General features: G+C 47.7%; 1 protein-coding gene across 1 annotated transcript in view; it reads right to left on the bottom strand.

Moving 5' to 3' along the window:
* Positions 1-13,861, bottom strand: part of Iqgap3 (IQ motif containing GTPase activating protein 3) — a 42,598-nt gene that overhangs the window by 26,455 nt on the left and 2,282 nt on the right. Inside the window, exons 3-12 of the mRNA XM_090340733.1 lie at positions 13,054-13,131; positions 11,933-12,009; positions 11,244-11,311; positions 11,046-11,159; positions 10,713-10,891; positions 9,926-10,004; positions 8,083-8,246; positions 6,694-6,781; positions 4,735-4,898; positions 480-637 (exon numbers count right to left, since the gene is read on the bottom strand). Of these exons, the coding sequence (XP_090196859.1) occupies positions 480-637; positions 4,735-4,898; positions 6,694-6,781; positions 8,083-8,246; positions 9,926-10,004; positions 10,713-10,891; positions 11,046-11,159; positions 11,244-11,311; positions 11,933-12,009; positions 13,054-13,131 (1,169 nt within the window). The remainder of the gene's footprint in view (positions 1-479; positions 638-4,734; positions 4,899-6,693; positions 6,782-8,082; positions 8,247-9,925; positions 10,005-10,712; positions 10,892-11,045; positions 11,160-11,243; positions 11,312-11,932; positions 12,010-13,053; positions 13,132-13,861) is intronic.

The raw sequence follows: 13,861 nt of genomic DNA, 5'->3' as shown, positions 1-13,861 counted from the left end.
TCATGAAGCCCTGGGTTCAATTCCTTGGTATCACATACACAGAAAAAGCCAGAAGCGGCGCTGTGGCTCAAGAGGTAGAGTGCTGGCCTTGAAAAAGCTCAAGGACAGTGCCCAGACCCTGAGTTCAAGACCCAGGACTGGAACAACAACAAAAAAAGCAGCAGGAAGCAGTGCACCTGTAATTCTAGCTACTCTGGAGCCCGAGATCTGAGGATCTCAGTTCAAAGCCAGCCCCAGCATGAAAGTCTGTTAGACCCTTATCTCCAATTAACCACAAGAAATGGCACCGTGGTTCAACGTAGTAGAGCACTACTAGCTTGAGCTGAAGAGCTCAGAGACAGGGGGCCCAGGCCCAGATTTCAAGCGCCATGACTGACCAAAAAGAAAAATTAAAAAAAAATAATGATAAGGAGGCGACTTGGATCTCAGCCACATTCCCTCTATCCTTGTACCCCAACATACAGGTAAAACTGTCTTACCGCTGAGCATTTTCTCCTTCCACCTGGGCTAGGCCTGTAGCAGGGTTCACCAGACTTCCCCAGAAGCCTCGGGCATCCCTGGCCTCCAGGGCACGATTAATCAGCACCACAGCTGAGAGCATCTCCACAGCCACAAAAAGCTCCTCCTGGCTCAATTCCTGCAGGAGAAGGGAGGGTAATTTTCAAAGGGGCTACTGGAGCCTGCCCAGGAGCCAAATGGGCAACCAGACCCAGTGGGGGTTTTTTTGTTGTTTTGTTTTTTGTGAGTTCTGGGTATTGTCCTTGAGCTTTCTCAAAGCCAGAGTTGTTCTACCACTTGAGCCACAGCACCACTTTCTGGCTTTTTCTGTGTATGTGGTACCAAGGAATGGAACTAGGGCTTCGTACATGCTAGGCAAGCACTCTACCATTAGGCCACACTCCTGGCGCAAAGTAGTCTAGCTTTTTTTTTTTTTTTTGAGGGAGGGAGCACCAGTCCTGGGACTTGAACTCAGGGGCTGGTCATTACTGTCCTTGAGCACTTTTTGCTCAAGGATAGCACTCTGCCACTTGAGCCACAGCACCACTTCTTACTTTTTCTGTGTACATGGTACCAAGGCGTCAAACCTAGGGCATCATGCATGCTAGGCAAGCACTCTATCACTAGTCCACAGTCTAGTCCAGGCTCCCCAGCTTTCTTCAACACTCCCATCTCCATTTCCAGTAAAATCCACATTCATATACTAACAGTAAAAACACTCAATACTTTTGTCCATGTACACATGTACAGAGATTTCAAACATAATATTTAATTTTTCTAACAAGTCAATGAGGTAGGTATCATTAATAGCTCCATTTCCTAGGTCAATACAGGGCCCATAATGTGTTAAACCTACGTGCCTGACCAGAGATTACACTTAACCAGTGAGCTCTGCCAGCAACCTCTGGACCACACCTCACACTAAGACTACACTGGGATTGGGCATGGCGGTACATACCTGCAATCCCAGCCATAGAGGCTGAGGCAGGAGGATCAATCATTAGTTCATAGGTAGCCTGGGTTATATAACAAGATCCCATTTCAAAAAAAGAGAGAAAGGGCCGGGAGTTTGGCCTAGTGGTTAAAGTGCTTACCTAGCTTGCATGAAGACCCGGGTTCGATTCCTCGGTACCACATACATAGAAAAAAGCCGGAAGTGGTGCTGAGGCTCAGGTGATAGAGCTCTAGTTTTGAGAAAGTCCAAGGACAGTGCTCAGGCCCTGAGTTCAAGCCCAGGACTGGCCAAAAAAAAAAAGAGAGAGAAAACTAGGAGAACATGAAGGAAGGGGGTAATACTGTCCAAAAAGAAATGTAGTCTTAACCCTAACTTCTTTGTACATCACTATACCCTTGTGGCTCAAACCTATAATACTAGCTACTTAAGAGGTGGAGATCTGAGGATCATGGTTTCAGCCAGACCAGGCAAGAAAGTCCACAGCACTCCTATCTCCAATTAACCACCAGAAAACTGGAAGTGATGCTGTGGCTCAAAGTGGTAAAGGGCTATCTGTAAACAGAAAAGCTCAGGGACAGCACCCAAGCCCTGAATTCAATCCCCATAACTGACAAAGAAAAAAAATAACCAAACAAAAACTTACTGTCTGACATATGAAATGGCAACCCCCCTGTACATCACCTTCATAATAATACATATGTACATGTGTGTGCATATATATATATATATATATATATATATATATATAATTTATTTATTTTTTGCCAGTCCTGGGCTTGAGCTCAGGGCCTGAGCACTGTCCTTGGACTTTCTCAAGGCTAGAGCTCTACCACTTGAGCCTCAGCACCACTTCTGGCTTTTTTCTATGTATGTGGTACCAAGGAATCGAACCCGGGTCTTCGTGCATACTAGGCAAGCACTCCACCACTAGGCCAAACTCCCGGCACTTTTTTTTTTTTTAAAGAGTAACAACCACAAAGGAATTAGGGCCTGGATAGAGATGAAGTGGCTACCTCCTCACTGCAATCCACACCACAAAGTCCTGGCCCTATTTCCCTGCCTGGTTCTCCCTCCTATTGAAATATGAGAGGATTTATCTGCTCCATGTATTAGGAGCACCTTTCTTGTTTCCTACAGAATGTTGTAGTAACAAGAATGATGGCTAAAACTTATTGTAATAACCTGGCAAGCTTAGCTGCCAAATTCTTTTTGTTTTGGTAAAAATGCTTAACCTGGCTGGGAGTTTAGCCTAGTGATAGAGTGCTTGCCTAGCATGCACGAAGACCTGGGTTTGATTCCTCTGTAGCACATACTTAGAAAAAGCTGGAAGTGGTGCTGAGGCTCAAGCGGTAGAGCTGTAGCCTTGAGAAAGCCCAAGGACAGTGCTCAGGCCCTGAATTCAAGCTCCAGGGCAAAAAAAAAAAATGCTTAACCTTCTCACCCACCTGTGTATGATTCAATCACTGGTTATTGACTGGGCATCATAAGGTGACATCACTTTAAGATGACGACCACCTGTATGTAGTATTTACCTTTAAAAGCTCAGCCCCACTGAAGCTCTGGCCTGCTCTCTTATCAGCCTGAAGGTAGAGAGTAGTCACTGCATTGTTATTAAAATGATTTCTAAGCTGGGCATGGTGGCTCACGCCTGTAATTCTAGCTACTCAGGAGGCTGAGATCTGAGGATCGAGGTTCAAGACCAGCCTAAGCACTAAAGACTATAAGACCCTTATCTCCAATTGATCACTAGAAAATAGGAAGTGGGGCTGTGGCTCAAGGGATAGGATGATAGCCTTGAGCTGAAGAGCTCAGGTACGATGCCCAGACCCAGGGGTAGGGGTAAGGCAGTGGCCTTGAGCTGAAAAGCCCCAGTCCCATTCAAACCCCATGACCTCCCACCCCCCCCAAAAAAAGACTCCTAGTTTGGCTGAGTGCTAGTGACTCTATTACTGGGAGGGTTCAGGTCCCCCCAAAATGTCTGGGATATTATGCTTATATGTCAGGTTCTTCTTCTTTTTTTTTTTTTTTTTTTTTTGCCAGTCCTGGGCTTGAGCTCAGGGCCTGAGCACTGTCCTTGGACTCCTCAAGGCTAGAGCTCTACCACTTGAGCCTCAGCACCACTTCCGGCTTTTTTCTATGTATGTGGTACCAAGGAATCGAACCCGGGTCTTCATGCATGCTAGGCAAACACTTTGACCACTAGGCCAAACTCCCAGCCCCCAGGTTCTTCTTTAATAGCTGTGTGCAAATTGGTTGAGTCTTTATGTCAATTTTTTTCTCTTTTTTTGCCAGTCCTGGGCCTTGAACTCAGGGCAATTACTCCCAATTGTAATTTTTCTTTGTTGGTTGTGAGGCTTGAACTTGGGTGCCATCTGTGAGCTCTTCTGTTCAAGGCTAGTGCTCTAACACTTTGAGCCACAGTGCCACTTCCGTTTCTTTGGTGGTTAAATGGAGGTAAGTTTCATGGACCTTCCTGCCTAGGCTGGCTTTGAACCGTGATCCTCAGATCCCAGCCTCCTAGGTAGTTAGGATTACAGGCGTGAGCTACCAATGCCTGGCTATTCTTGATTTTATATATGAACAAACTAAGGGGTAATGAAGGTAAATAACCTGCCCAATATCACACGCATGGCTAAGATTTTAGTCTCTAAAGACTACCTTAACCACTTTAATACACTTGTACCTTTGGTACTTGTTGGATGCTTGTTTATGCCATAGCTACTCGTACATATGACTATCCCTCTCCTCAAGGTAGTACCCCTATCTAGTGTGTGCCTAAACACTTCATAAATGCTTATTGTTCTCTATTGAGTCTTCTCTCTTCCAAGAAGGCTTCCCAGCCTCCCAGCTCTGTTTCCCTGATCTGCCTGTATGATCTACTCTCCTTCCTCTCTCCCTAGCCCCTCAGCTGGAGTCTTAAGTACTGTCCTATGACAGAGGGGGGGAAGCCTAAGCAAGGGCCACCCTCGAGGCAGGACAGTGTGGGCTTAAGAGCATTTTCAAGTACATCTGGCTTCATTCACTCCAAGTGCTGCCAATCAAATGGAGGGGCAAGTGACAACTTTTACACCTGTTTTCTTATCTCTCAAATATTCTCCTGACAGGGACTAACTGCTGCCATAATGTTTGCTCATGGATACTGGCTTTCATAATGGTCAAATAAGGCAACATGGACTCTCCTCTTCCATCCAACTCTCTGGCCAGCCCTGAGAGGATGGACTGCCCCTGAGTCTCTGGCTGCTTGGAAACCCCAAAGTTGGTCCAGCATTTCTGAGGCTTACCCCCTGCTGCTGCCGCTGGAGCACTGCCAGTTCCTGCTGGTACATGGTGGAAGCAAATGGGTACACTGTGGGCAGCTGGGCTTCGGGGCACATCAGCTCCTTCACAGTGTCAGCAGCCACTCCCCTACGGATGGCTCTGTTGATCCGAAGCACAGCCTGGAGCACTGCAGGGGAGGAGATCAAGAGACTACATAGGCTGGGCGTTCTGTGCTCTCTCCTAGACTCCTCTGAAAGGAGATGGCTTTATAAATGCTTGAGAAAGCCATTCTGCTTAATTCATAATGAATCTCTAAATGTTCAAGAGGAAAAGGGGCTGGGTCACTTTAAGAGGCGGCTCTGTAAGCAGCAGTTTATTGGGACTAGAAGTTGAGTAGCTCAGCATGTAACTCACAGTGGCTGTCTTGGCAGAGGTGAGAGCAAGATTGACAGGTGGCTATGGAGTATAACTAAGATGAGGTGAGTCAAGGGACTCCAGGGACCAAGCCCTTGGTGACAGCACAGAGGAATAAGAAACCAGCTTCTGGCTAAAAAAGGATACAGTTCATGGGTGTAGTTTGAGCTCACAAACTCTAGAGCTTATAAAATGCCCAGCAGATGTGGACACTGGCTTCAAGGAGCATGCAATCTACGGGGAAGAAATAAGGGCACAAAAATACCTACAGTGCATAACTGTCAATGCCATTTTAGAAATGCTTTCACTACCCCAGGCAAGATGCAATGGCAGTGCAGGGGAGGAGGGATTCTAGCTGGGGGTGAGAAAAAGACTTCACAGAGAAGTCTGATACAGCTCTAGGGATGCTTTCACCTGCTCCTGACAGGTGAAAATATGGGAGAAATGCAATCTAGAAGCCCAGAGGGCTTGGTAGTTGGGAAAGATGGGAGGGGGGAAGAGAATGGGAGGATGGGGGCGGGGCAGAAAGGGCAGATTGGTTTAGCTGAGTTGGATGAACATAAAAGAGATGAGGGAGAACTCAGGAAAGGTCTCTTCTGCCACACCAAGGACATAGGACTGAAGGTAGGGGAAATAATGGAAGAATCCAAGAAGATCTAAAGATGTTTAATAACCACCACGAACCAGTGGTCCATGCCTGTCATCAGGAGGCTGAGATGTGAGAACCCAGGTTTGAAGCCAGCCCTGGCAGGGAAGTCCATGAGACTCTTATCTCCAATTAACCACCAGAAAACCAGAAGTGGCACAAAGCATTAGCCTTGAGCAAAAGGAGCTCAGGGACAATGCCCAGGGCCTGAGTTCAAGCCCCAAGGACAAAAAAAAAAAAAAAAAAAGATGCTCAACAAGGGAGATTAACATAAGATCAGATCTGTGGCAACAGCCAAGAAGAACAAAGTGAGCAGATAAGGTAGGCAGCTAGCCAGGAGGAGCCTAGGGGCTACGGTGATGTGGCGGTCCAAGGCTGTTATACTAAACTGTTATTGAGCTACCTCAAATCTGACTGAGTCAAGACTGTCCAGCAACGGTAACAGGTGTGGTGTTGACAGGTTGATGCAATGTGCCTGAGAACTCTGCGTTTCTCCATTCTTGCTAGACAGATCAGCCTCTTGAAGGGAGCTGATAATGAACCAATCTTGAATACATGATTATATCTGTGTACGTTTTTAAGGGGAACTGAGTTACTAGAATGAGCTTCATTCTTACCTGGGAAATCACATTTCAAAATGCCCTCCAAAACTCATGCAAGTTGAAACTGTAAAAATTACAGAATGAATTACCACAAAGAAAGCTGCCCAGGGGTCCAGCCCTGTGTAGTACTGACAGGGTCTCATCTCTAAGGCCTTACTGAACTTATCTGTAGTGTCCTTCCAGAGAGCCTGGAAGAGGGGAGAAGTCTTTGCCAGGCTGGGGAACTGGGCAGCAGTTGGCCATGCCCAACACAGAAGCCAGCCAAGGGGCAGATGCTCTTGCAAGGACAGTCAGACACTTCCAGCTTAGCGATGACTTACTGGCTTGTTCTTGATCACCCTTCCTGTTGGCTGCAGCCACACCAGCCTGAACCTCCTCTTTTTCCAGAAGCTCCACCAGGCCCAGTTCCTGAAAGAGGGAATCAGATGCAGAAGGGAATCCTCAAGAACTAGAGGTGAAGCTGAAGCATGAGGCCCCAAATTCAAACCCCATACAACGAGAGAGAGAGAGAGAGAGAGAGAGAGAGAGAGAGAGAGAGAGAGAGAGAGAGAGAGAGAGAGAGAGAGAGAGAGAGAGAGAAACAGAGAATCCTGCTGGGTGCTATGGCTCATGCCTCTAATCCTAGCTACTCAGGAGACTGAGATCTGATGATAAGGGTTCAAAGCCAGCCCAGACAAAAAGTTCCCGTGAGAGCCTCTTATCTCAAATTAATCACTCAAAAACTGGAAGTGATGCTGTGACTCAAGTGGCAGAGCACTAGCCTTGAGCACAAAGAGGCTCAGGGACAGTGCCCAGGCCCTGAATTCAAGCCCTACAAATGATGGGGGGAGGGGAGAAGAGAGGGGGGCGGGAGGAGAGGGGGGAGGGAAGAGGGGGGAAGAGGAGAGAGGAGGAGAGAGGGGAAGAAAGGGGGAGAGAGGGGGAGAGGGGAGAGGAGAGGGGGGGAGAGGGGAGAGGAGAGGGGGGAGGGAAGAAGGGGGAAGAGGAGAGAGGAGGAAAGAGGGGAAGAAAGGGGGAGAGAGGGAGGGGGAGAGGGGAGAGGGGAGAGGAGGGGGAAAGGGAGGGAGAGGGAAAGGGAGGGAGAGGGAGAAGGAGAAGGGGAGGGAGAGGGGGAGAGAGAGGAGAGAGGAAGGAGAGGAGAGGGAGAGGAGAGGGAGAGGGAGGAAGAGGGAAGGAGAGGGAGAGAGGGAGGGAGGGGGAAAGAGGGAAGGAGGGAGAGGAAGGGAGGGAGGAGGAGGGAGGAGGAGGGAGGGGGAGAGAGGGGGAGAGAGGGAGAGAGAGAGAGAGATGCTAAATGAGCTCCAGGTCCACTCAGCCATTCATCCTCAATTCTGCCTCTACCTTTAGGCCTGGCCCACTCATCTTTACTTTCTTCTAAGCAAACATATAAAATTACAATGTAGACAGTACAAGTATGAGTAAAATTAGAAACAAAGCCAAAGCACTGAAAATAAAATTGCTAATTGAGGCACTCAATTCAGCAACAAGGAAGCATATCATTGCTAGGGATTGCCCTGGCTCACTCTTAGTCTGAGGGACTCAAAGAGCAGAGCTGAACAGTATGGTCTCCTAGGCTTTGGGGTAATTAACCATTTAAACATGGAGTCAGCACTTGCTGAATACCAAGGACTGACAGTAGTGACGCCTAAGTAAGAGGCTCCTGTCCATCCTACACTCAGACAGAGATGGCAGGTAAGAGCTAGACTGACCTGTGCTTTCTGCTCTCTGTCTGAGCTCAGCTGTTCCAGGTACCAGTCAGCAAAATCTCTCCTCACCCCTTGGAGGTTCAAGGCAGAATCTTGAAGAGCCTCAAGTAAGGCCTCAGGGCTCTGTCTTTCCAGAGCATCATCAACAACTTCCAGAGCTCCACGGACTGAAGAAGACCAAGAGTCAGTGAGGAACAGTGTAGAAAAGCCCACCTTCACTGTCCCCAGTCCAGCATTGGTAATCTGACCTTCTTCTTGCTTGTCCAGAGTCACCCCTGTCCTTGTTCACTCGTTCCTAGGTCCATATAGTCGAGCCCAAATTCTTGAGCTTCTATCACTCAAGGTTAGCTCTCTTCCACTGGTACTACAACTCTGCTTCCAGCTTACAGACTTGCCTGCCTGGGTTGAACTTGAACCCTAATCATCGGATCTCAGCCTCCTGAATAGCTAGGATTAAAAGCATAAACCACTGGCACCTGGCCAAATTCTTTGTGTTTGCATGCACAGCCTTTCCATCTCTCCATCATAGACCCTGAGGCCACCCTAACGGTAACAGGGTCCTCTTTTTGTGGTGTTGAGGGTTGAACCAGGGCCTTTTGCATGTTAGGTAAGCACATTTACCACTGAGATATGCTTTTAGACTTTTCGTTTTCTCATAGCTCCTTTTTATTTATTTATTTATTTATTTTTATTTTTTATTTTTTTTTGCCAGTCCTGGGCTTGAGCTCAGGGCCTGAGCACTGTCCTTGGACTTTCTCAAGGCTAGAGCTCTACCACTTGAGCCTCAGCACCACTTCCGGCTTTTTTCTATGTATGTGGTACCGAGGAATCGAACCCGGGTTCTCATGCATGCTAGGCAAGCACTTTAACCACTAGGCCAAACTCCCGGCCCTATTTTTTTTTTCTTATACAGGGTCTTACTATGTGACATTCTTCTTCCTCAGCTTCCCAAATATTGGGATAGATACTATTTCATGCCTACATGTACTGCCTTCTAAAAATTTTTTTGGCAGCAGTGGGGTTTGAACTCAAGGCCTTACACTCTTTAGGCAGGTGCATGATTTGAACCAGACATGTCCCCCAGACATGACATACTTTTTTTTTTTTTTGCCAGTCCTGGGCTTGAGCTCAGGGCCTGAGCACTGTCCTTGGACTTTTTCAAGGCTAGAGCTCTACCACTTGAGCTTTAGCACCACTTCCAGCTATGTATATGGTAGCAAGGAATCCAACCCGGGTCTTTGTGCATACTAGGCAAGCACTCTACCACTAGGCCAAACTCCCCGACCGACATACTTCTTTTTTGAAAGACCCCTGTCCAGTTGCCCACCCGTCCCCCAGCACTAAACGTGGAAAGGCATTACACTTTTGCTTTTATCCTCCCTATGGGTCTCCACATAAACAGAAGCCTCTCTGCCAAATACCATTCTGTATCAATGGCCAGACAGCAAAACACTTATTCCCTTGGACTCTGATCTTTCTTTGATGTAAGAGCTGGCCCAAGAGAGGCCATAGCCATTTGCGAAAAGCCATCTCCAAACCTCCCAGGTTAGAGAGTTATTTTTTCTTTTTCTTTTTGTTTTGTCAGTCATGGGGTTTGAACTCTGGGGCTGTCGCAGAGCTCTTCAACTCAAGGCTAGAGCTCTACCACTTGAGCCACAGTGCCACTTCTGGTTTTCTGGTGGTTACTTGGAGATAAGAGTCTCAGTAACTTTCATACCTGCGCTGGCTTTGAACCATGATCCTCAGATCTCAGCTCCTGAGCAGCTAGGATGACAGGTATGAGGCACTGTTGCCTGGCTAGACAGTTATTCTGAGAGTACCTCAACCCCTTGTACCTGTATCTTACCATTGACATGGTTGATGTTGCCCTGGATTTCAGCCTGCGTTAGGTAGTAGTCATAGATGTCCTGGCCTTCTCGGTCATCCTGCAGAAACTAGATTGAGAGGAGAATCTGGGAAAACCAATGTAATTATTTCCTATTCTGTTCTGCCCATTTCTTCTTCTAGGGAGACTTTCCCAGGACCAAAGGTCAGTCTATTTAGGACTAAAGAAATTATGGTATCTAAAACTTGACATAATTAAGCCATACAATCTTTAGAATTTTCAGGTTAATCTCATCCTACTCCACTCTCCAGGGCTCTCAAGTCTCCTTGAAGCCAGGCACTGGTGGCTTATGCCTACAATTCTAGCTACAGAGGAAGTTGAGATCTGAGGATCACTGTTTGCAGCCAGCCTGGGCAGGAAAGTCTCTGAGACTCTTATCTCCACCAGACTACCAAAAAAGCCAGAAAGAGAGCTGAGGCTCAAGTGGTAGAACCCTAGCCTTGAGCAAAAAGAAGGCTAGGGATAGAGCCCAGGCCCTGAGTTCAAGCCCTAGGACCCCCCCCACACTCCCCCCCACCACACACAATGCCTCCCTGAAGACATTCCCCTTGAACTTCTCCAGTTATCTCTTATGAATTCATAGTTTTTCCAAGTTCCTTTCCTACTTCTCTAAAATCACAGATAAACTACAGTGTTGCTAAGAAGCATCTTTGAAATTGAAGACAAAAGGAACAGAAATTTTGGATTCATTTGAGACTTTCTACACTATGCCATTTTTCCACCCCTTCAACCCTAGACTCCTCCTTACGTGGTTCCTGGCATTGGCAGCCTTCTCCATCTTGGCCAGGGCCAGCAGCTCCTGGTAAATGGCTGCTAGAGGTTCCCGAAGATTCCCCAGAAGAGCACTGGGATTCTTTAAGGCAGTCAGGGTGTCCTCGACCACTCCTCGCTCCACTGCCTCATTGATGGCAAGAACAGCTGCATGGACTGGGGGCAGGGAGGGAATGGAAACAAGGTCAGAAGGCCAGAAAGACCGCAGACCCGAGTAAAAGCAGTAGCAGACCACTCTAATATCAATCAGAGAAAGGCACCCTTACTAGCCTGACTATAAATATTACAAGTGGCCTGAGCCCACTCCTACCTGCAGCCTCATCCACTGAGAGCTCATTGGCCAGGATGCCTCCGATCTTGCTGAAGGCAGGCAGCTGGAGGCCATACTTAGCCAGTTCAGAGGCCATGTTGCTGAGCTCCTCAGCTGCAATGACACCACAAGTGCTCTTAATCAGGCCCAGAAATCCCAAGACTCTTCACTGGTAGATGAAGAAGGAATTGTGCTTACCTGTGAACTTCACTTTTCCATAGAGATCATGGATCTGAGGGGCCAATCCCAGCCGGAAGAGGAAGAGACTGGGAAAGAATAGGAACTTGGGTGTCACTGGAACCACTCACTTGCATAGTGGGTTTGTAGGAAAGATTACAGGGACCCCAAGATGAGGACCAGTCAGCCTTTGCCCTCAATACACAGAAGGAAATATTAATTTACCAGCCTAAGGCAAGAGCTACAAACAGGAAATGAATCCAGTAGGAGGCCTGTGGGGATTGGGAAGGCTTCACAGAGAACATACTGCAGTAGAAAAGACCCAGCAAGCAGCAGACTTGCTAAGCCCAGGAATGGAGGTACAAAATCACACAGGAAGACAGGAAGAGATGATAGTGGGCACAGGAACTGATCAGTCACTGTCACTGACTTAGCCGCTGCTGGCAAGCCTTCCCTATTCACAATAAGGGGTTCTCATGTGATGTTCTTAATGGTTTCTATGCTGATTCTTTTATACCCCAGTCACAAGCTGAAGATCTTATCCTGCCTGCCTTCTCCTTTCACCTGCAGTGATCAAATCTAAACACACACTTTCCCAAGAAGTACTTATTGTGGACTACCCCTCCTCCCTCTTGCTGTCTTTATTGCTGTTGATTATTAGTTATATCCACCTAGAGAAAGCTGGATGACACAAGTTTGGCATCACTCACCTAAGAGCATGGATGCAGTAGATTACCCGGGGCATGTTCTTCTTGTCATAGATGTCTGTGGTCTCTGGGAAGAAGGTCTAGATAGGAAAACAGCCTGTTATTGCAATTGGGGACCTTTCAAAGAGTCCTAGATAGAGAAGGCTGAGCCATATATCATCTCCAACTTGAGTCATTGCTTGGGCCTTCTAAGTCAGTCTCTCCCGCCAATTCCAGTGTTAAAAAGGCAGTGAGGACACATACTAAGATAAAACTCAGCTGCGGTCACATGTGACCTGGATTAACTGAACATCAGATGAGGCTACAGAGGTTACTGAATGAAAGCCAAATGCTCCAGGAAAATCAGGCCCCAAATCAGACACTTATAGTGTCAGTGAGCCTGTGCCCTTATCTGAGACTCTTGTCAGAAAGGTAAGGAGCTGGTCTTGCTCCCATGCAGGGACCAGTGAGGTATGTGTTATCAAGGACCACAAAGGCATCAGGATATGATACACCTATCTCCAGGTCAGAGGCACCTCTGACCCATAGAGACCCCTCTAAAACTGAGTTCCCTAGGCATGTCTCCTCATGTCACTGAGCAACTGCCATCAGGCCTAACTTCATACACTGCAGCATCCTATCATGTCTTAATTTGGCTAGTTATTTATGAAGGGAATTCACACTCATCATGTGATTCTTCTGCTAACATTCTGAGGCAGACACAGCAGGGATAACTACCCCATCTGAGAACGAAGTAGGATTCACCGAGGGAAAGGACATGTATCATGGATCTAGTTGGGATCTTGGTCTTCAGCTTCCATCTTAAAGTCTACCACCTAAGGAAAGGGTATATCCTTATTTCACTCTGAAATCCTGTGGAAAGGTGGCTTGATGTTGTAAGCCCCGTCTCCTGTATTACATGGGAGTCTCACTGCATAATGGTGGTGATGCGACTTAGCCCAAGTGACCTCTACCTTCTTTCATCCACAGAGAAGTACAGGCAGAAACCAAATAACCTGATTCAAAGACATACAGCTCCAAGGAGCTGTTCTCTTAGACTAAATTAGTTTAGAAGATACATGGAAGTGAAGGTAAAGGGTCCAGGGAGACAGAGCATGTTGGGTGGGGGTAGAAGGGTTTGTTACCGAAGGCAGACCGATGTGGGCGATTGCAGACAGCCAAAAGTTGATGTTGTCTGTGTGACGGAAATGCAAGCCCGTTGCCTGAAAGGGAAGAAAAGAAAGAAGAATCTAGGGGCAGGGAGTGTGACCTAGTGGTAGAGTGCTCACCTAGCATGCATGAAGCCCTGGGTTCAACTCCTCGGTATCCCATATACAGAAAAGGCCGGAAGTGGCGCTGAGGCTCAAGTGGCAGAGTGCTAGCCTTGAGCCAAAAGTATCCAAGGATAGTGCCCAAGCCCTGAGTTCAAGCCCCAGGACTGGGAAAGGAGGGGGAGGGGGTAGAGAGGGGAAAGAGGGGGAAGAGAGGGGGGGAAGGGAGGAAGAGAGAGGAAGAGAGGGAGAGGGAGGGAGGGAGAGGGAGAGGGAGAGAGAGGGAGAGAGAGAGAGAAAAGAAGGAAGACATTTCCCCAGTTTTGGATGCCTTCTACAAAGTCCAGACCATGACTAAAGAATCAAGGAAGGGTGGACCGAGGCAGAGGACCCCACCCTGTGGATTTCCTACCCCTCCAGGCTAGAAAAACAGGCAGCAGCGACCACCAGGAATGAATGGGCTGGTTGGACATTTGGAAGGACAACATAGGATAAGGCTAAGAGTGTAGAAAGACTTCTAGAAAGGGAAAACCCCAGGTGGCATAGGAGGAAAGGAGCGTCGGGCTGGCAAGAGCGGGGAAGGGGCACATGGTGGAAAGACCCTTCGGGTGACAAAACACAGGAGTATCTGTGTAGATCATGAGAGGAAAATCTCCGGTCAGTTCACATCCCAGGGCTCACC

Source organism: Megascapheus bottae, chromosome 10 (genome assembly GCF_031878675.1).
Source record: "Megascapheus bottae isolate mThoBot1 chromosome 10, mThoBot2.hap1, whole genome shotgun sequence".
NCBI classification, from domain to species: Eukaryota; Metazoa; Chordata; class Mammalia; order Rodentia; family Geomyidae; genus Megascapheus; species Megascapheus bottae.
Note: the sequence above shows the minus strand (reverse complement) of the source record. Positions and strands in the feature narration are given on the sequence as shown.